The sequence below is a fragment of the Arvicanthis niloticus genome, chromosome 13, assembly GCF_011762505.2.
Source record: "Arvicanthis niloticus isolate mArvNil1 chromosome 13, mArvNil1.pat.X, whole genome shotgun sequence".
NCBI classification, from domain to species: domain Eukaryota; kingdom Metazoa; phylum Chordata; class Mammalia; order Rodentia; family Muridae; genus Arvicanthis; species Arvicanthis niloticus.
Window position 1 is genome coordinate 14,327,234 of NC_047670.1, and position 12,806 is coordinate 14,340,039.

A 12,806-nucleotide genomic window follows, 5' to 3' on the forward strand; every position below is an offset into this window, starting at 1 on the left:
TCGAAACCTGGGCATAACAGTGGTACATTTACACAATGGAGTACTACTCGGCTATTAAAAACAATAAACTCATGAAATTCTTAGGTAAATGGATGGAACTAGAAAATATAATCCTGAATGAGGTAACCTACTCACGGTAGGCACTCACTGATAAATGGGTATTAGCCGAAAAGCTCACAACACCAAGATCCAATTCACAGACCATATGAAGCTCAAGAAGGAAGACCAAAGTGTGGTGCTTTGGTCCTTCTTAGAAGGAGTAACAAAATACTCACAGGAGCAAATATGGAGACAAAGTGTGGAGCAGAGACTAGAGGAGGGGTCGTCTGGAGACTGCCCTGCCTGGGAATCCAGCTCATGTGCAGTCACCATACACAGGCTGTGTATGTCAGGAAGTGCATGCTGACAGGAGCCTGATATTCCTGTCTCCTTAGAAGCTCTGCCAGAGGCAGATGCTCGAAGCTAACCATTGAACTGATCATGGAGTCCCCAATGGAGAAGGTAGAGAGAAGACTGAAGGGGCTGAAGGGGCTTTGGGCCCCATTGGAAGAGCCACAGTACCAACCAATCAGAGCTCCCAGGGTCTAAACTGCCAGCCTGGGAACATGCTTGGAGGAACCCACTGCTCCAACTGTATATGTAGTGGAGGATGGCCTTGTCAGGCATAGTGGGAGAGGAGGACCTTGGTCCCATGAAGGCTGAATGCCCCAGTGTGGGGGAATTTAAGGGTAGGGAGGTAGAGTGGGTGGATGGGTAGGGGCACGTCCTCATAGAAGCAGAAGGAAGGGGATGGAATAAGGGGTTTCTGGTGGGGGATGGGAAAAGGGGATAACATCTGAAATGCAAATAAATAAAAGAGAGAGAGAGAGAGAGACTCATAAGGTTTGCCAACCCCAACCCCACCTGTACCTAAGGGATCCAACCTGAACCTGATCCATCTCTAAATCCAGCTGCCCATTTGCTGGAACTACAACGCACACAGAAGTTGGTCGGACTGAACCCTGAGTAAGCAATCAGGAAAATACAGATCGTGAGAACCTACAGCTCCAACAACCTGGGTTCTTCAGTGGGAAAAGAAAAGGGACAGAAGACTAAAAGGTTAAAAGTGGCAGCCCCTATCATAACTACAGGTTATTACTGAGAATGCCAAATTAATGGTTACTCTGTGGAGAAAATGCTTCTGCCTGGTTATTACAAACATGACTGTGTCAGAAGTGTTCCCCAAGCAGCATGTGTGTGCTGCACTGGTTTTGATACTGCAACATCTAAATACCTGACCATATCTAAAACAAGTCAGGTGTGCTTCTATGCTCAGTCTAACTAAAGCAACAAGGAATGACTCCAGCACCCACCTTTTCCTCCTTACATGCTTCCTCTTCTAAGAGAATCAGCTACCCTCACACTTAGGACCAATACGAATCATGTTTCTGTCAGTGTGACTCCAGGACAGAGATTATAGCCAAACCTGTTCCTCTTTCAGTTGCCCTGACCCACAACCCCACATGCCAAGTTGCTCAATCACGGAAGAGCTGGGGCTAATTCTGCCTTCTTCATTCACTACATGTAGGCTATCAGTGACTAGTACTTCATTTCTAAATCCAAAACATAACTTTTATCTGTCCACTTCTCTTCCTCTCCACTGACTGCATCAGCTTTATGGATTATTTTAAGAGCCTCTGTGTGTGCATTTTATTCATAATGTATGTTTCATGAGTGTTTTGCTTGCACATGTGTATGCACACTGAGTGCATGCCAGGTATCCACAGAAGCCAGAAGAGGGAGTCAGATCCCCTACAAGTGGGGTTTCTGACAGTTGTAAGCCCTCATGTGAGTGACAGGAACCAAACCCACGTCCTCCACAAGAGCAGTAAGGGTCTTTAACTGCTGAGGCAGCTCTCAAGCTCTCTGTCTTATTATAAACTCTTCATGGTCTACCCAGAGTAAACAAAACGGCCTCTTTAAAGTACAAGTTGCTTAAAACCCTTCTTTAAACTCTTTAATGACAGCCCGCAACATTCCAGCCAAACTCCAATCCCTCCCATCACTGACATCCTGCCTCTCTGACATAGTCTCCACCACCTGCTCCCATCCTCCTCCCTGGCCATAATGGTCTTATTTCAGTCCCTCCTTTAGGCATTCTCACACCTTTCCTGCAGGCTTAGTCACCATCACCACCCTCCAACTGAATTTCTCAGTGTCATGCTGGAGTCTAAACCCCCATCAGGGACCCTCCTCCCAGTCCCCTAATAAGGTTCCACCACTTGTCTGTGCTATGTCCAGCTCTGGAGGCTCAAGCCCCACTTGGAGGAGATGTGACATGCAGGCCATCTCCCCATCTGTTTCATTTGCTGAGTATATACTCAGCAGCTGGTATTGGGAAGCAATCAATAAATAATTACTTAATATATAAATAAGCATGCATATAAATGAACCCAACACTGAGAGCCATAAGTAGGGACCACTAAGAAAACCAGTTTTCACAAGAAATAGGAGAAAGAGTAAACAACATATGTGGCTCAAGAGAGAGAGAATTCAGGCAATTTTGTCTGTTATCTTCAGTTTATGCCTTCCTCAAATATATAATTAGTCAATGAAGTTTAACAAGTTCAACATGCATTCCTTTCTAATTATAGTGTGTGCTAGGTCCAACTGAGGGTGAGCTGGACATAGAATAATATTCTATGTTTTAAATACACAAATCTTCCATCCTTACAACACAAACATTTAACAAGTTCCCCAATTACATATGTGTGTATCAACATTCTGATTACTGAAAATTATATTCAATTCACCTCTATTTACAAAGTTGTCAAATTCATTCATTGACTAATTCAGATCCAGTGCAGTGCTAACTTTATCAATTGCTGGTTGTCATTCTGGCAAGCCTCATTTTCCTCAAAGTTCTTTGTTAAGATATGATCTGTGATGTACTTTCAAAAATTCAAAGTAATCTGAGCTTTAGTATTCATAGCACATAATAAACATAACTCCAAACACGTCTGCTTCCCTATCTGCTACTTCCATTCACTTAACTTGGAACTATAATGTTATTGTAAGAAAATATTTTAAATATAGAATCTTTGTCTTAGGAGCTAAGGGCTTCTTGAAATTAGGATAATCCTAATATACATGAGACAACAAAGAAGTGGAAGCTTGAAGCCAAAAAGAAAAACAAATCTAGCACAGAGCATTTTTATGCTCTGTTTTATTTCTTTTCTTTTTGGGAAGGAAAATGAGCAATCCTCGCAGTTCCAGACAGTGGAACTGGTAGAGTCAGACCTGAGGTCACCATCCCCACGTCTGGATGAGTCCCAGCACACACCAGCATCTGCCCCACAGCAACCTTCATACATCACATATTCCTACATAGATGTCAAACATCATAGGTCATCATTTCACATGTCCATACCTTAACTGGGCACACAGAAATATTCCCCAAACAGAATTTGTAAATATTGCATCCTCAGTCTCCATCACCTTTCCGTTTATAAAACGTTAAGAGAATGTTTGTGCAGCATACATGAGTCACAAGTGCACTGCCCATCTGGTCTCCCTGAGCAACGCCATCACCTCCATTAAATACTATGACGATGGCAATGAAGTCAGTCCCCAACCATCACTAAAATATACACCAATGTTTTCTCAAACCACAAACCATAACCCCCTAGTAAAACATGAAAGTAATTCAGTATAAGATCATCTTTTTTAATGAAACAAACCAGAAAATAGAAATCGAAAAACATAGTACATTTCATAAAACTTCTATTTTGAGATACAGACTCATGCACACAAACACACATGCAGAGGAATCTTTGTATTTATATTTCAAAAAATATATTTTGGAGGTGAGAAGTGTATGGTCTTCTGATGTGACACCTCTAGTTCAACAAAGACTTGTTTCAAACTAAGTTTTTTTTAAATTCTTCAAATTCTATCCATTCACTTTTTCCTTTTCAATCCAAAGAAGAGATATTTAATTTAAACCTTTAAATTTTAATTCAAGAATTTAATACATGAATATATTATACTTACATAATTTCTACCTCTCCCGCCCTGACCCAATTGTCTCTCAAATTTATGACCTCTCCCTCTGTAAATATTGATTATGTATGTGTATGTATGATATATACACATAAGTATAAGTATTACTAAAGAAAGCACACAAACAACCTAATGAATCCAATTAGTTAGTACTGCCCATATGTGTTTAGGGGTGATCACTTACGGCCCAGTAACCTCACACAGTTTGTTCCTGAAGAAAGCCTTCCCTGAATGGCTCTTAACAATCTATAACTTTTCATCTAGGGATGGAGCCTTGTGTACTCTTCCCCAACCCATGCTGGCATGTGTGCTAGGATGGTCTCATACGAGTCTAGTGCCGGCAATCATCCTGTCTGAGGTTCACATCACATCCAGAAGACACACTCTCAGCAGTTCTGTCATGTGCCTCTTCCTATCCCCTCCTCCAGGACATTTCCTGAGCCTGAGGTGCAGGCACTGTATTACATATGTCCCATTTGAGGCTGAGCACGCCACAGTCACCTCTCCTCTGCATTCTGACCAGTTCTGAATCTCTGTAACAGCCTCCATCTGCCTGCTGCAAAAACACAGCTTCTTTGGTGAGGGGTGAGAATGGCACTTATCTATTAGAACAAGGACAAGTATTTAGAAAGTATTTAGAAAGGTTGGAAATTATATTAACTTAGAAAAACAATAGTAACAGGTTCCCCTCTAGGGTGTATGGCCTCTCCAGCCATTGGTTCTTAGCTAGATGTGCAGCACCAGGCATAACTTCTCTCCTGAACAGGTCTTAAGTCCAATTAGACACTTGTTGGTAATGCCAAAATATAAGCTCTACTATTGCACTGTTGGGAATATCTTGTTAGGGTTCTCAGGCTTTATAGCTATGTAGGACTGCTGCTAACTCTTCTTCCAAGACAGCTTGCATAGCACCTTCTATGTGTTTTTTTACTAGCATTACAGAGGCCAGCCCTCAGAGAGGAAGCTTCTAGGTCAATACCAGCTTGATTTCTCCAAGTTCTGTGACCAAAGCCTGTGGTATCTTCAGCAATAGGGTCTTCCCTTCAAGACTGGACAAGGAAGCATGAGCAACAGTAATAGCTATATTGTTTGGCAGATCTCTTGGAGCTCCCTAACCAACAACTCAAAAGGCGTTATCCCCTGCCTGGCACTGGAGATTTTGTTAGATAGTCTACAGCTCCTGGGAGTACATTATTCTCCATTCAGGGTAATTCCATGGTGTGTGTGTGTGTGTAACAGAGACAGAGAAACAGAGACAGTGTGCGTGTTATATGTAGATGTTCATCAACTGATGAATACGGAATATGTAGTACATTACACAATGGAATTCTATTCAGCTATAAAGAAAAACACAATCACAATATCTTCAGGTAAATGGGTAGAACTGAAAATATTATACTGAGTGAAGTAGCCCAGAGCCAAAAAGACAAGCAGCATATAGCTCTGGATCTTAGTTCCAAATATTTAGGTTTGGGTGTATCCATTGGAGTAAGCATAGAAACCAGGGCAGTAGGCAAAGGATTAGGGGAAGGAGCTGTACAGAGGGAAGAGTGGTACACAGGTGCTATGTAGGAGTAAGAGGAAAAGAGGATGGGCAACTTATCAGGGGAAGAAGAAGGGAGGTTAATGGAGAGAGAGGGGACATAGATTGGTAATAGCAACAATGCTTCAAAAAGCCTTAGGAAAACCTACTATTAGGTAAGCTTACTTTAAAATACATACGCAATTTATTAAAGCCTTCTTGAATGAACATTGATTACTTCAAAATAAAAGCCAGAAAGATGGCTCAGCAGGTAAAGGCACTTGTCACCAAGCCTGACAACCTGAATTCAATTCCCAAGACCTGCATGGTGGGGGGAAAGAATTGGCTCCCACATGTGCATACATATAGCACACAAATACAAATAAACACATATAAAAATTACTTTAGTAAAGCTAATTTCAACATAATTTGGTTCATATTTTTTCTTTTACATTTCTAACAAACACTTCATTATTGGTAAATCCTATGCCTCGTTCCTTAAGAACAATGAGTAAATTACTCACTGCCCAAAGTCACCTAGAGACTCAGTTTGTCTTCAGTCTCGAGGTGCTGCTCAAGTCTACTCACCTGGAAGTGTCCATAGGCACTGTCACAATCCTCTCCGAAAGGAAAAGGCTATTTAATTCCCTCGTCTAACTCTAGAATTAGCCACTTCTAGTCTGTGAACATAGATCAACAAAGTGTAAGCCAGCATGCATGGCTCTGGGTCCAATTCTCCAGTACCACAAAAATTAGAACTAAACAAACTAAAAGTAGATTAAGCTGGAACCTTGCCCAAAGTCTTCCCCCTAAGTCAGCTGTCTGCTAAACTTTTTAAGAGTCTGAAAGTTCATCAAAGATAACTCTAGCCCTTCATTCAATGAGTCTATCCAACAGTACACAAGAATTTAACTTCCATCACTCCAAAGACCTATGGATTATGGCTGTGGACAAGGCCACTCTCCCCCAGCTAACACTGCAATGTCTTCACACCATCTGACAGTCTTGTATCAACTCTGAGGGTGGTTTTGTACCACCCATTCCGGTCCTGAGTCCTCAGATGTCACACCCAGTTCATGTTAAGGAAAATATGAATATTTCCTAATTCCTCTTTACCTTTGCTTTTGATTCCATATAACAATCTCCAACTTCAGCCATGAATAGAAATATCTGACTTATGAGTATTTTCATTTTTAAATTATATAAATATTCTCTGAACTGCCACATTATTTTACTTCTGCTTTCACTTTCCTTCCTTCCAATCATCCATTCATAGCACTTCTTCAGTGTTTACGCTTGAAGTTGCCTATCGTGAAAGGATGCATCAACAGCTTACACACCAGCCTTTTCGCTATCTTCATGGTTCCACATCAACTTTTTCTACTACACTCTAATCAATTAATCTCAAATTCTACATAACTGCCAATTTTAAATATGACTGAAGAGCAAGACCCACTTGGTAAATCATGTCTCTCTGATAATGATATCCATCCTCACTTCAGCAAAACTATACAAGATTACATAGACTTCCAACAACCAGAGTCCCCATGTTTCTAAAGTCAATATAAAAAAACTTAAAAATCTGAGCATCTAGAAACCATTGTGGTCCTGGGTAGGGGCAGCTACATGTACTGCCTATGTTTTATGCAAGCCTTGTTAGGAATACTAAATCCATGAATTTGAGGGTGAGAGGCATCACACAAGACTGCATAGGAACCTGATCTGTGATCTAAAACCTGGCTGCACACTAGACTCCCCAACTCCTAAAGAAGAGTGAGAGCAAAAGAAAGAAAACCTAAACCAGTGCGAAAGCTACCTGTTTATGTTTTATAAAGGCCAGATGCCACTGCAGAATGGTGACCATCCTGGGGATGGAAAGGGATGCAACTGAGAAGAGATGCACACAGAGGGCTTCATATATATTTACAATATTTTATTTCTTAAGCTGAATGCTGATATATTTATTAAATTAGTTCTCATTATATTTTAGATGCCTAAAATTTTGTAATGCAAAAAGAATACAGCACATAATCAAATGAGTATCATACTGTGAGTCCTGAGGAATATCTCAGGTTGGAGAGAAGTATCCAGAGAAGAAACTTTATGAATAGGCTTTAAAGGAAGACTAAGACAGACTACAGAAAAAAATAATGCTGATAACAGTGACAACAAACTTTTCTTTCTCTTTTTCTTTTCTTTTTATTTCTTTCCTTTGAGACAGTGTCATACTCTATAATCCAGGCTAGCTAAGTATGTATATAGTATGTATGTAGTATGTATGTATGTATATAGCCAAGGCTGCCCTCAAATCTATAGTGATCTTCCCTTCTCAGTCTGTGTACTAGGATTACAGGCATGTACCACCATAGCAAGCTGACACAAACTTTTTAAAAGGAACAGCAGAGATCAAAGCAAAACTAGGCATGCCCCTGCCTTACAGCCCAAATAAAGGCTTCATCTTGTCGAACAGTAACAGAACAAGCTAGGGAGATCACAGACTAGATACTGTATGTCTAACAGAGGAAAAAAGACATAACTAAAATGATATTTTAGCAAAATAAACTGGAAGCTACACGCAGGAAAAGTAAAGCAAACTGGGTTCTATGGAGCACTAGTTCTGCGAGACAGCAAAGAGACAAGGGTCTAAAGCCGGACCCCATGCCTGCCACCACCCAAAGCACAGCACTTCCACTGTTAAAATGTTTCCACTGTCAAACAATTTTTGAAAAGTGCAACACAAAAGTGCCCAGTTGGAAGGTACTGCTACAATCCAAGTGTGTTAGTCCCTCTGAAATACACTAGTCATTTTAAAAATGAGAAGGGGAAAGAAAAAAATGAACCCACAAACTTATTAATGGAAAATTTTGTGGGACCTAATGGCAAACGGAATAAAAAAAAGGAAGGACTAGCCCCACATGAAAAAATCAAAATGTCAACTAACAGCAGCGACTAATCATATGGGCTTGGACAAGAACAGCCCAGATCCGCCATGGAAATGCATCTGAATGCTAAGGTCATGCTACTCCAGGCAGAAGGAGTATATGGCATTCCCACTGAACAGAGGGATCCAGAAGGTTGTAGAAAAGATGACCGCTATGTTACAGAATTATAAATGGTACTATTCTACATAATAAGGGAATATAGCCCTTTTGCAACCCATAGGACTAAGGAGATCCGGCGCTCTTACTGAGTTCACTTATGAGTAAAATACAAGCTCGCACGCAGTACTGAGCATGCTGTGAAGCACTTCACCGAGTGCTTTGCATGAGCCTGTTTTAAGTCCCATGATGGAGCTTACAGGTGAAGACATTTAAGTTTAGAACTAGCATAGGGAGTGGAAGGGCCAGGATTATTATTTCCAAAAATAAGTACCTAAAGTGGAGTATGTAGCAATCTTATCACATAAAAATGTTTCAGACAGACCATGTAGATGAGGCTGTGTGAGCCTTCTATACAGCTTTGTACAAGCGCAGATACTTGCACAACAAAATCACCTAATGAGTCTCTGAGAACAAAAGCCCCAACGTTAAGTCTAATGTATAAATCTCCTGGCAAACAATACGATTTCAAAAATGGTAGCTATGCTTTATGATTAGATAGCAAAGGTCAAAGGGGTTACACAGAAATTCACTGTCAGTAACTCATAGGCTTCAATTTGGCAAATTCCTAGTATCTTCATCTATAAAATAAGATTTTATAATCCTTCTGTGATTCAACCTACTGCACAGAGTTGTTGTGAGAATAAATATCATTAATTTGAAAATGCTATAAAATAAAACACTGAAATACAGAAATATAAAAGATTAGAAGTCTATATCTTTTGCTTTTTGCAAATGTCTTCTTGTTGGGACACCAAGATAATTCACTAAAGACACCTGCCACCAAGCCAGATCACCTGAGTTTAAGCCCCAGAATTCACACAATGAAGAAACAACTCCTGCAAGTTGTCTTGACTTCCACACAAGCCATGGCATGGGTTTACACAGACACAAAGACACACACACAGACACACACACACACACACACACACACACACACACACAAGGTGGGAGGCAGGGATACCAAGTAAACAAAATGTAATGAAAACAAGATAAATCCCTTCCTGCGCAGGAACTATATCCTAGTCCTAACTATTCCTGAGTCAAAGGCAGAAGCTCTTAAATCCAGGAACTCTCGGCCAAACTGCAAAACATAAGAGGGAAAAAAACAAAAGAGCTAAAAGAATTGCATTTCTAGACTAAAATGAGTCTTTGAAGAAATGTAAAGTTAAAAATAAGTCTATTTTATGTGCAGGCATGGCTTTGAAAAGTGTAAGTCACTATGGAATTGTCACCCACAACTGCTGGTTGTCCGAGTTCACTGATGTCAAGTGTAGGCATTTTCTTACAGCTATAATGAAACTGATAATTTACAGTGCAGCCAACCAGCAAGGATCTTTTATTTCAATTCAGTCATTCTACTTGGCCTATGCCATGGTCTCAAAGATTCCCCCCACACCCTTTACTGTCCTTCCAAAGCAGAAAGAAAAAAAAGTTTCAGGTTTTCTACTGTTATTGTAAGGGAAGGGAGTATCCAGGGACTACCGGAGGATAGACACCAATAACAAGCTAGAATCTATCATCTGACTTGCTTCCAGGGCCCAGAAGGATAGCCTGTCTCTTCTGGGAACCTGTTCCCTTTTTTGTATCTGAACAGATGGCTTCCAGAACTCAAGGCTCACATATCTAATCACACAATTCACAACTGTTCTCAAAGTGCCTACCTTTTTAATGATTTCACCTCATGAGTTTACCACCTTACATCTAAAGACCTCTAGCTCTCAGAGCACATGAAGTCTTTAATCTTCACTACTGCACTCCCTTGGAAAGAGTTTTATAAATTAAAAATGAAAGAGTGAGGTTAAATGTTTTACCCAGTGTCAAATAGTATTTTATTCATTCTTGGAGAACAGGGAGGAGACATTATGAACTTTTATCAATGGATATTTATTTAGTTTCCTAAGATCGTTGAAATTATGAGTTCAAACATATTGTACACATATGCATCCAACATAATTAAACATAATATATAGCATAACCAAAGTATCACTATTTTGACATGCAAAACTATATGGGGGAGGGGTTCCAACTTAACATTCCTTCTATCTTGTATCCACAAATTCCTTAGAACTTGGGGGGAGGGGGAAACACCTGTCATTGTAACACATCCACAATGTTTTTACATTCTGCGTGGCTATTAATATACTGTATTCCTTAAACTGTAAATAAGCAATTTGTCTTCTCAAAGTGAATGGTTATATTATTAAGAATACGAGGGAGAGAGAGACAGAGAGACAGAGACAGAGAGACGCGTGCATTGATGTCCTTATCTCAGGGTTTCATGAATTGGCTACTCAAACCCTCCTAGCCACCAGACCAGCGGGGAGCCCAGCGATGGCCACTCAACTTGCGGCGCGCCAGGCCCGCAGAACGTCCGCACAGAGACTCCGCGTCCCCTCGGGGCCCCTGGCCTCGCGGAGGGACGCGGCCGACCCAGGGGCGCCTGGACCAGGCTGCGCTCCGCGCCGAGCAGGCGGGGACAGGGTTGCGGCAGGCCGGGCCTAGCCGCTCCCGCCCCGCGCCGCGGCTTCCGTCCTCATCCCGCTCCCGCCGTCGTTACCTCTTGGGCGCCGGCGGCTGCTCCATGGCGGCCGGTGGCAGAAAGAGGGGCCGAATGGACCGTGAAGGCCGTAGGGAGGAAAGGAGCCCGGGAGCAGCCGGCCGAACGCGGGGTACCACACGGGGAAACTCCCGGGAACTTGGACCAACTTTCCCTTAACTCGGCGGCGGATCTCCCTCCCGCTCCTGAACGCGGTTCCTCCCGGCCGCCCCGCCCCTCGGCCGTGGCCTGCAGCGGGGAGCCGGTGGGAAGAGCCGGGCGCAGCTACGGTGGGCGGGGCGGAGTGCGGACAGGGAGGGTGGGCGGGGCGGAGTGCGGACCGGGAGAGTGAGCAGGACGCGGCCCGGAAGGTGGGCGGGGCGGAGCGCAGTCGCGCAGGATGGGCGGGCCTTAGCAGGGCCAGGGAGGGTGGGCGGGGCGGAGCGCAACCGGGAAGGATGGGCGGGCCTTAGCAGGGCCAGGGAGGGTGGGCGGAGTGCATCCGGGAAGGGTGGGTGGGACCAGGCACTGGTGAGACTAGTAGTGGCCACCAAAAGGAGTGGCCATCTCAGAAAGAAGATGCCATGCTACCAAAGGGAGACTTTAGCAACCCAGAGCTACTCCGCTGGTAGAGGGGCGCTAGCCCACTTGAGATTTGACTCATTGCTCTAGATTCCCCAAGAGTACGTGTCAATCATCTTGTAAATCTGTTTGAAGTATGACTGACTGCCCACACTTCCCTCTCTAGTCCTGTTTATAATTATTAGTTATTATTAGTTATGATCCCCTAGCCCCCAAGCCATTTGACATTGTAACTACAGTAGTTGGGATACTTCTGGAAATTCTGGTTGATTTTGGTTGTTTACAAGCATAATAATTACAGTCTAATGACAGAAAATATTTACTGCAGTGATCTCTCAGTGCACAAATTTAGAGCACCAGAGTGTTGCTGGCTATCCTGTTGGGTAACATGGGAAACCTACCACTAGGTATAGTGCTCAGAAAAAGATACAAAAAAAAAATTTATTTTCTTTTTTTCTTGGGTCTTCGACCCTGACAGCCATAACCCCATTGTAACTTGACCCCTTACACATTCATCTATCTACTATTTAACCACAAAATGCACACACACACACCTCTCACAACTATAAAAATGAGTTTGCTTATTTTTTTAGAATATTCTTAAATAAGGATTGGGCAAGATTTTCTTACAGGTTGGAATCATGTGTATGAAGTCAATGTTGGTCAAAATTAATATCAACCCAAACTGTATAAGAGAAAGTCTTACATACATACATACATCTTGATACCTGTTTCGTCTACCCAGGACAATAGGAACAATAACAAAAACTAAGCGATTAAAATGTTAATACTGGACCAGAAGATGGTTCTGTAAGTAAAGGCACATGCCACACAATCCTGATGGGTTCACACATGTAAAGAGAGAACAGACTTCACAAAGTTGTCCTTGGCCCTCGACACACGTGAGCCGTGGCACTCTTGTCACATGTCCACACATGCGCCATGCACACACAGTAATGTCAGCTTTTTAAACATCAGTACTCAGAACTGGGAATCACCACTGAAACTCTGGTTCTCTTGACTT

The 12,806-nt window shown here is 42.3% G+C and overlaps 1 protein-coding gene across 3 annotated transcripts in view; it reads right to left on the reverse strand.

Moving 5' to 3' along the window:
- Stk3 (serine/threonine kinase 3) overlaps positions 1 to 11,464 on the reverse strand; it is a 237,565-nt gene extending 226,101 nt beyond the window's left edge. The window contains exon 1 of one of the 3 annotated variants that reach the window (XM_076911255.1): positions 11,222 to 11,463. In XM_076911255.1, coding sequence (XP_076767370.1) covers positions 11,222 to 11,247 — 26 coding nt within the window. In that variant the 5' untranslated portion in view covers positions 11,248 to 11,463. Of the gene's footprint in view, positions 1 to 11,221 lie in introns of all 3 variants that reach the window. The other 2 variants (XM_034517278.2, XM_076911254.1) reach the window with 2 other exon arrangements.
- Between the last annotated feature and the right edge of the window lie 1,342 nt (positions 11,465 to 12,806).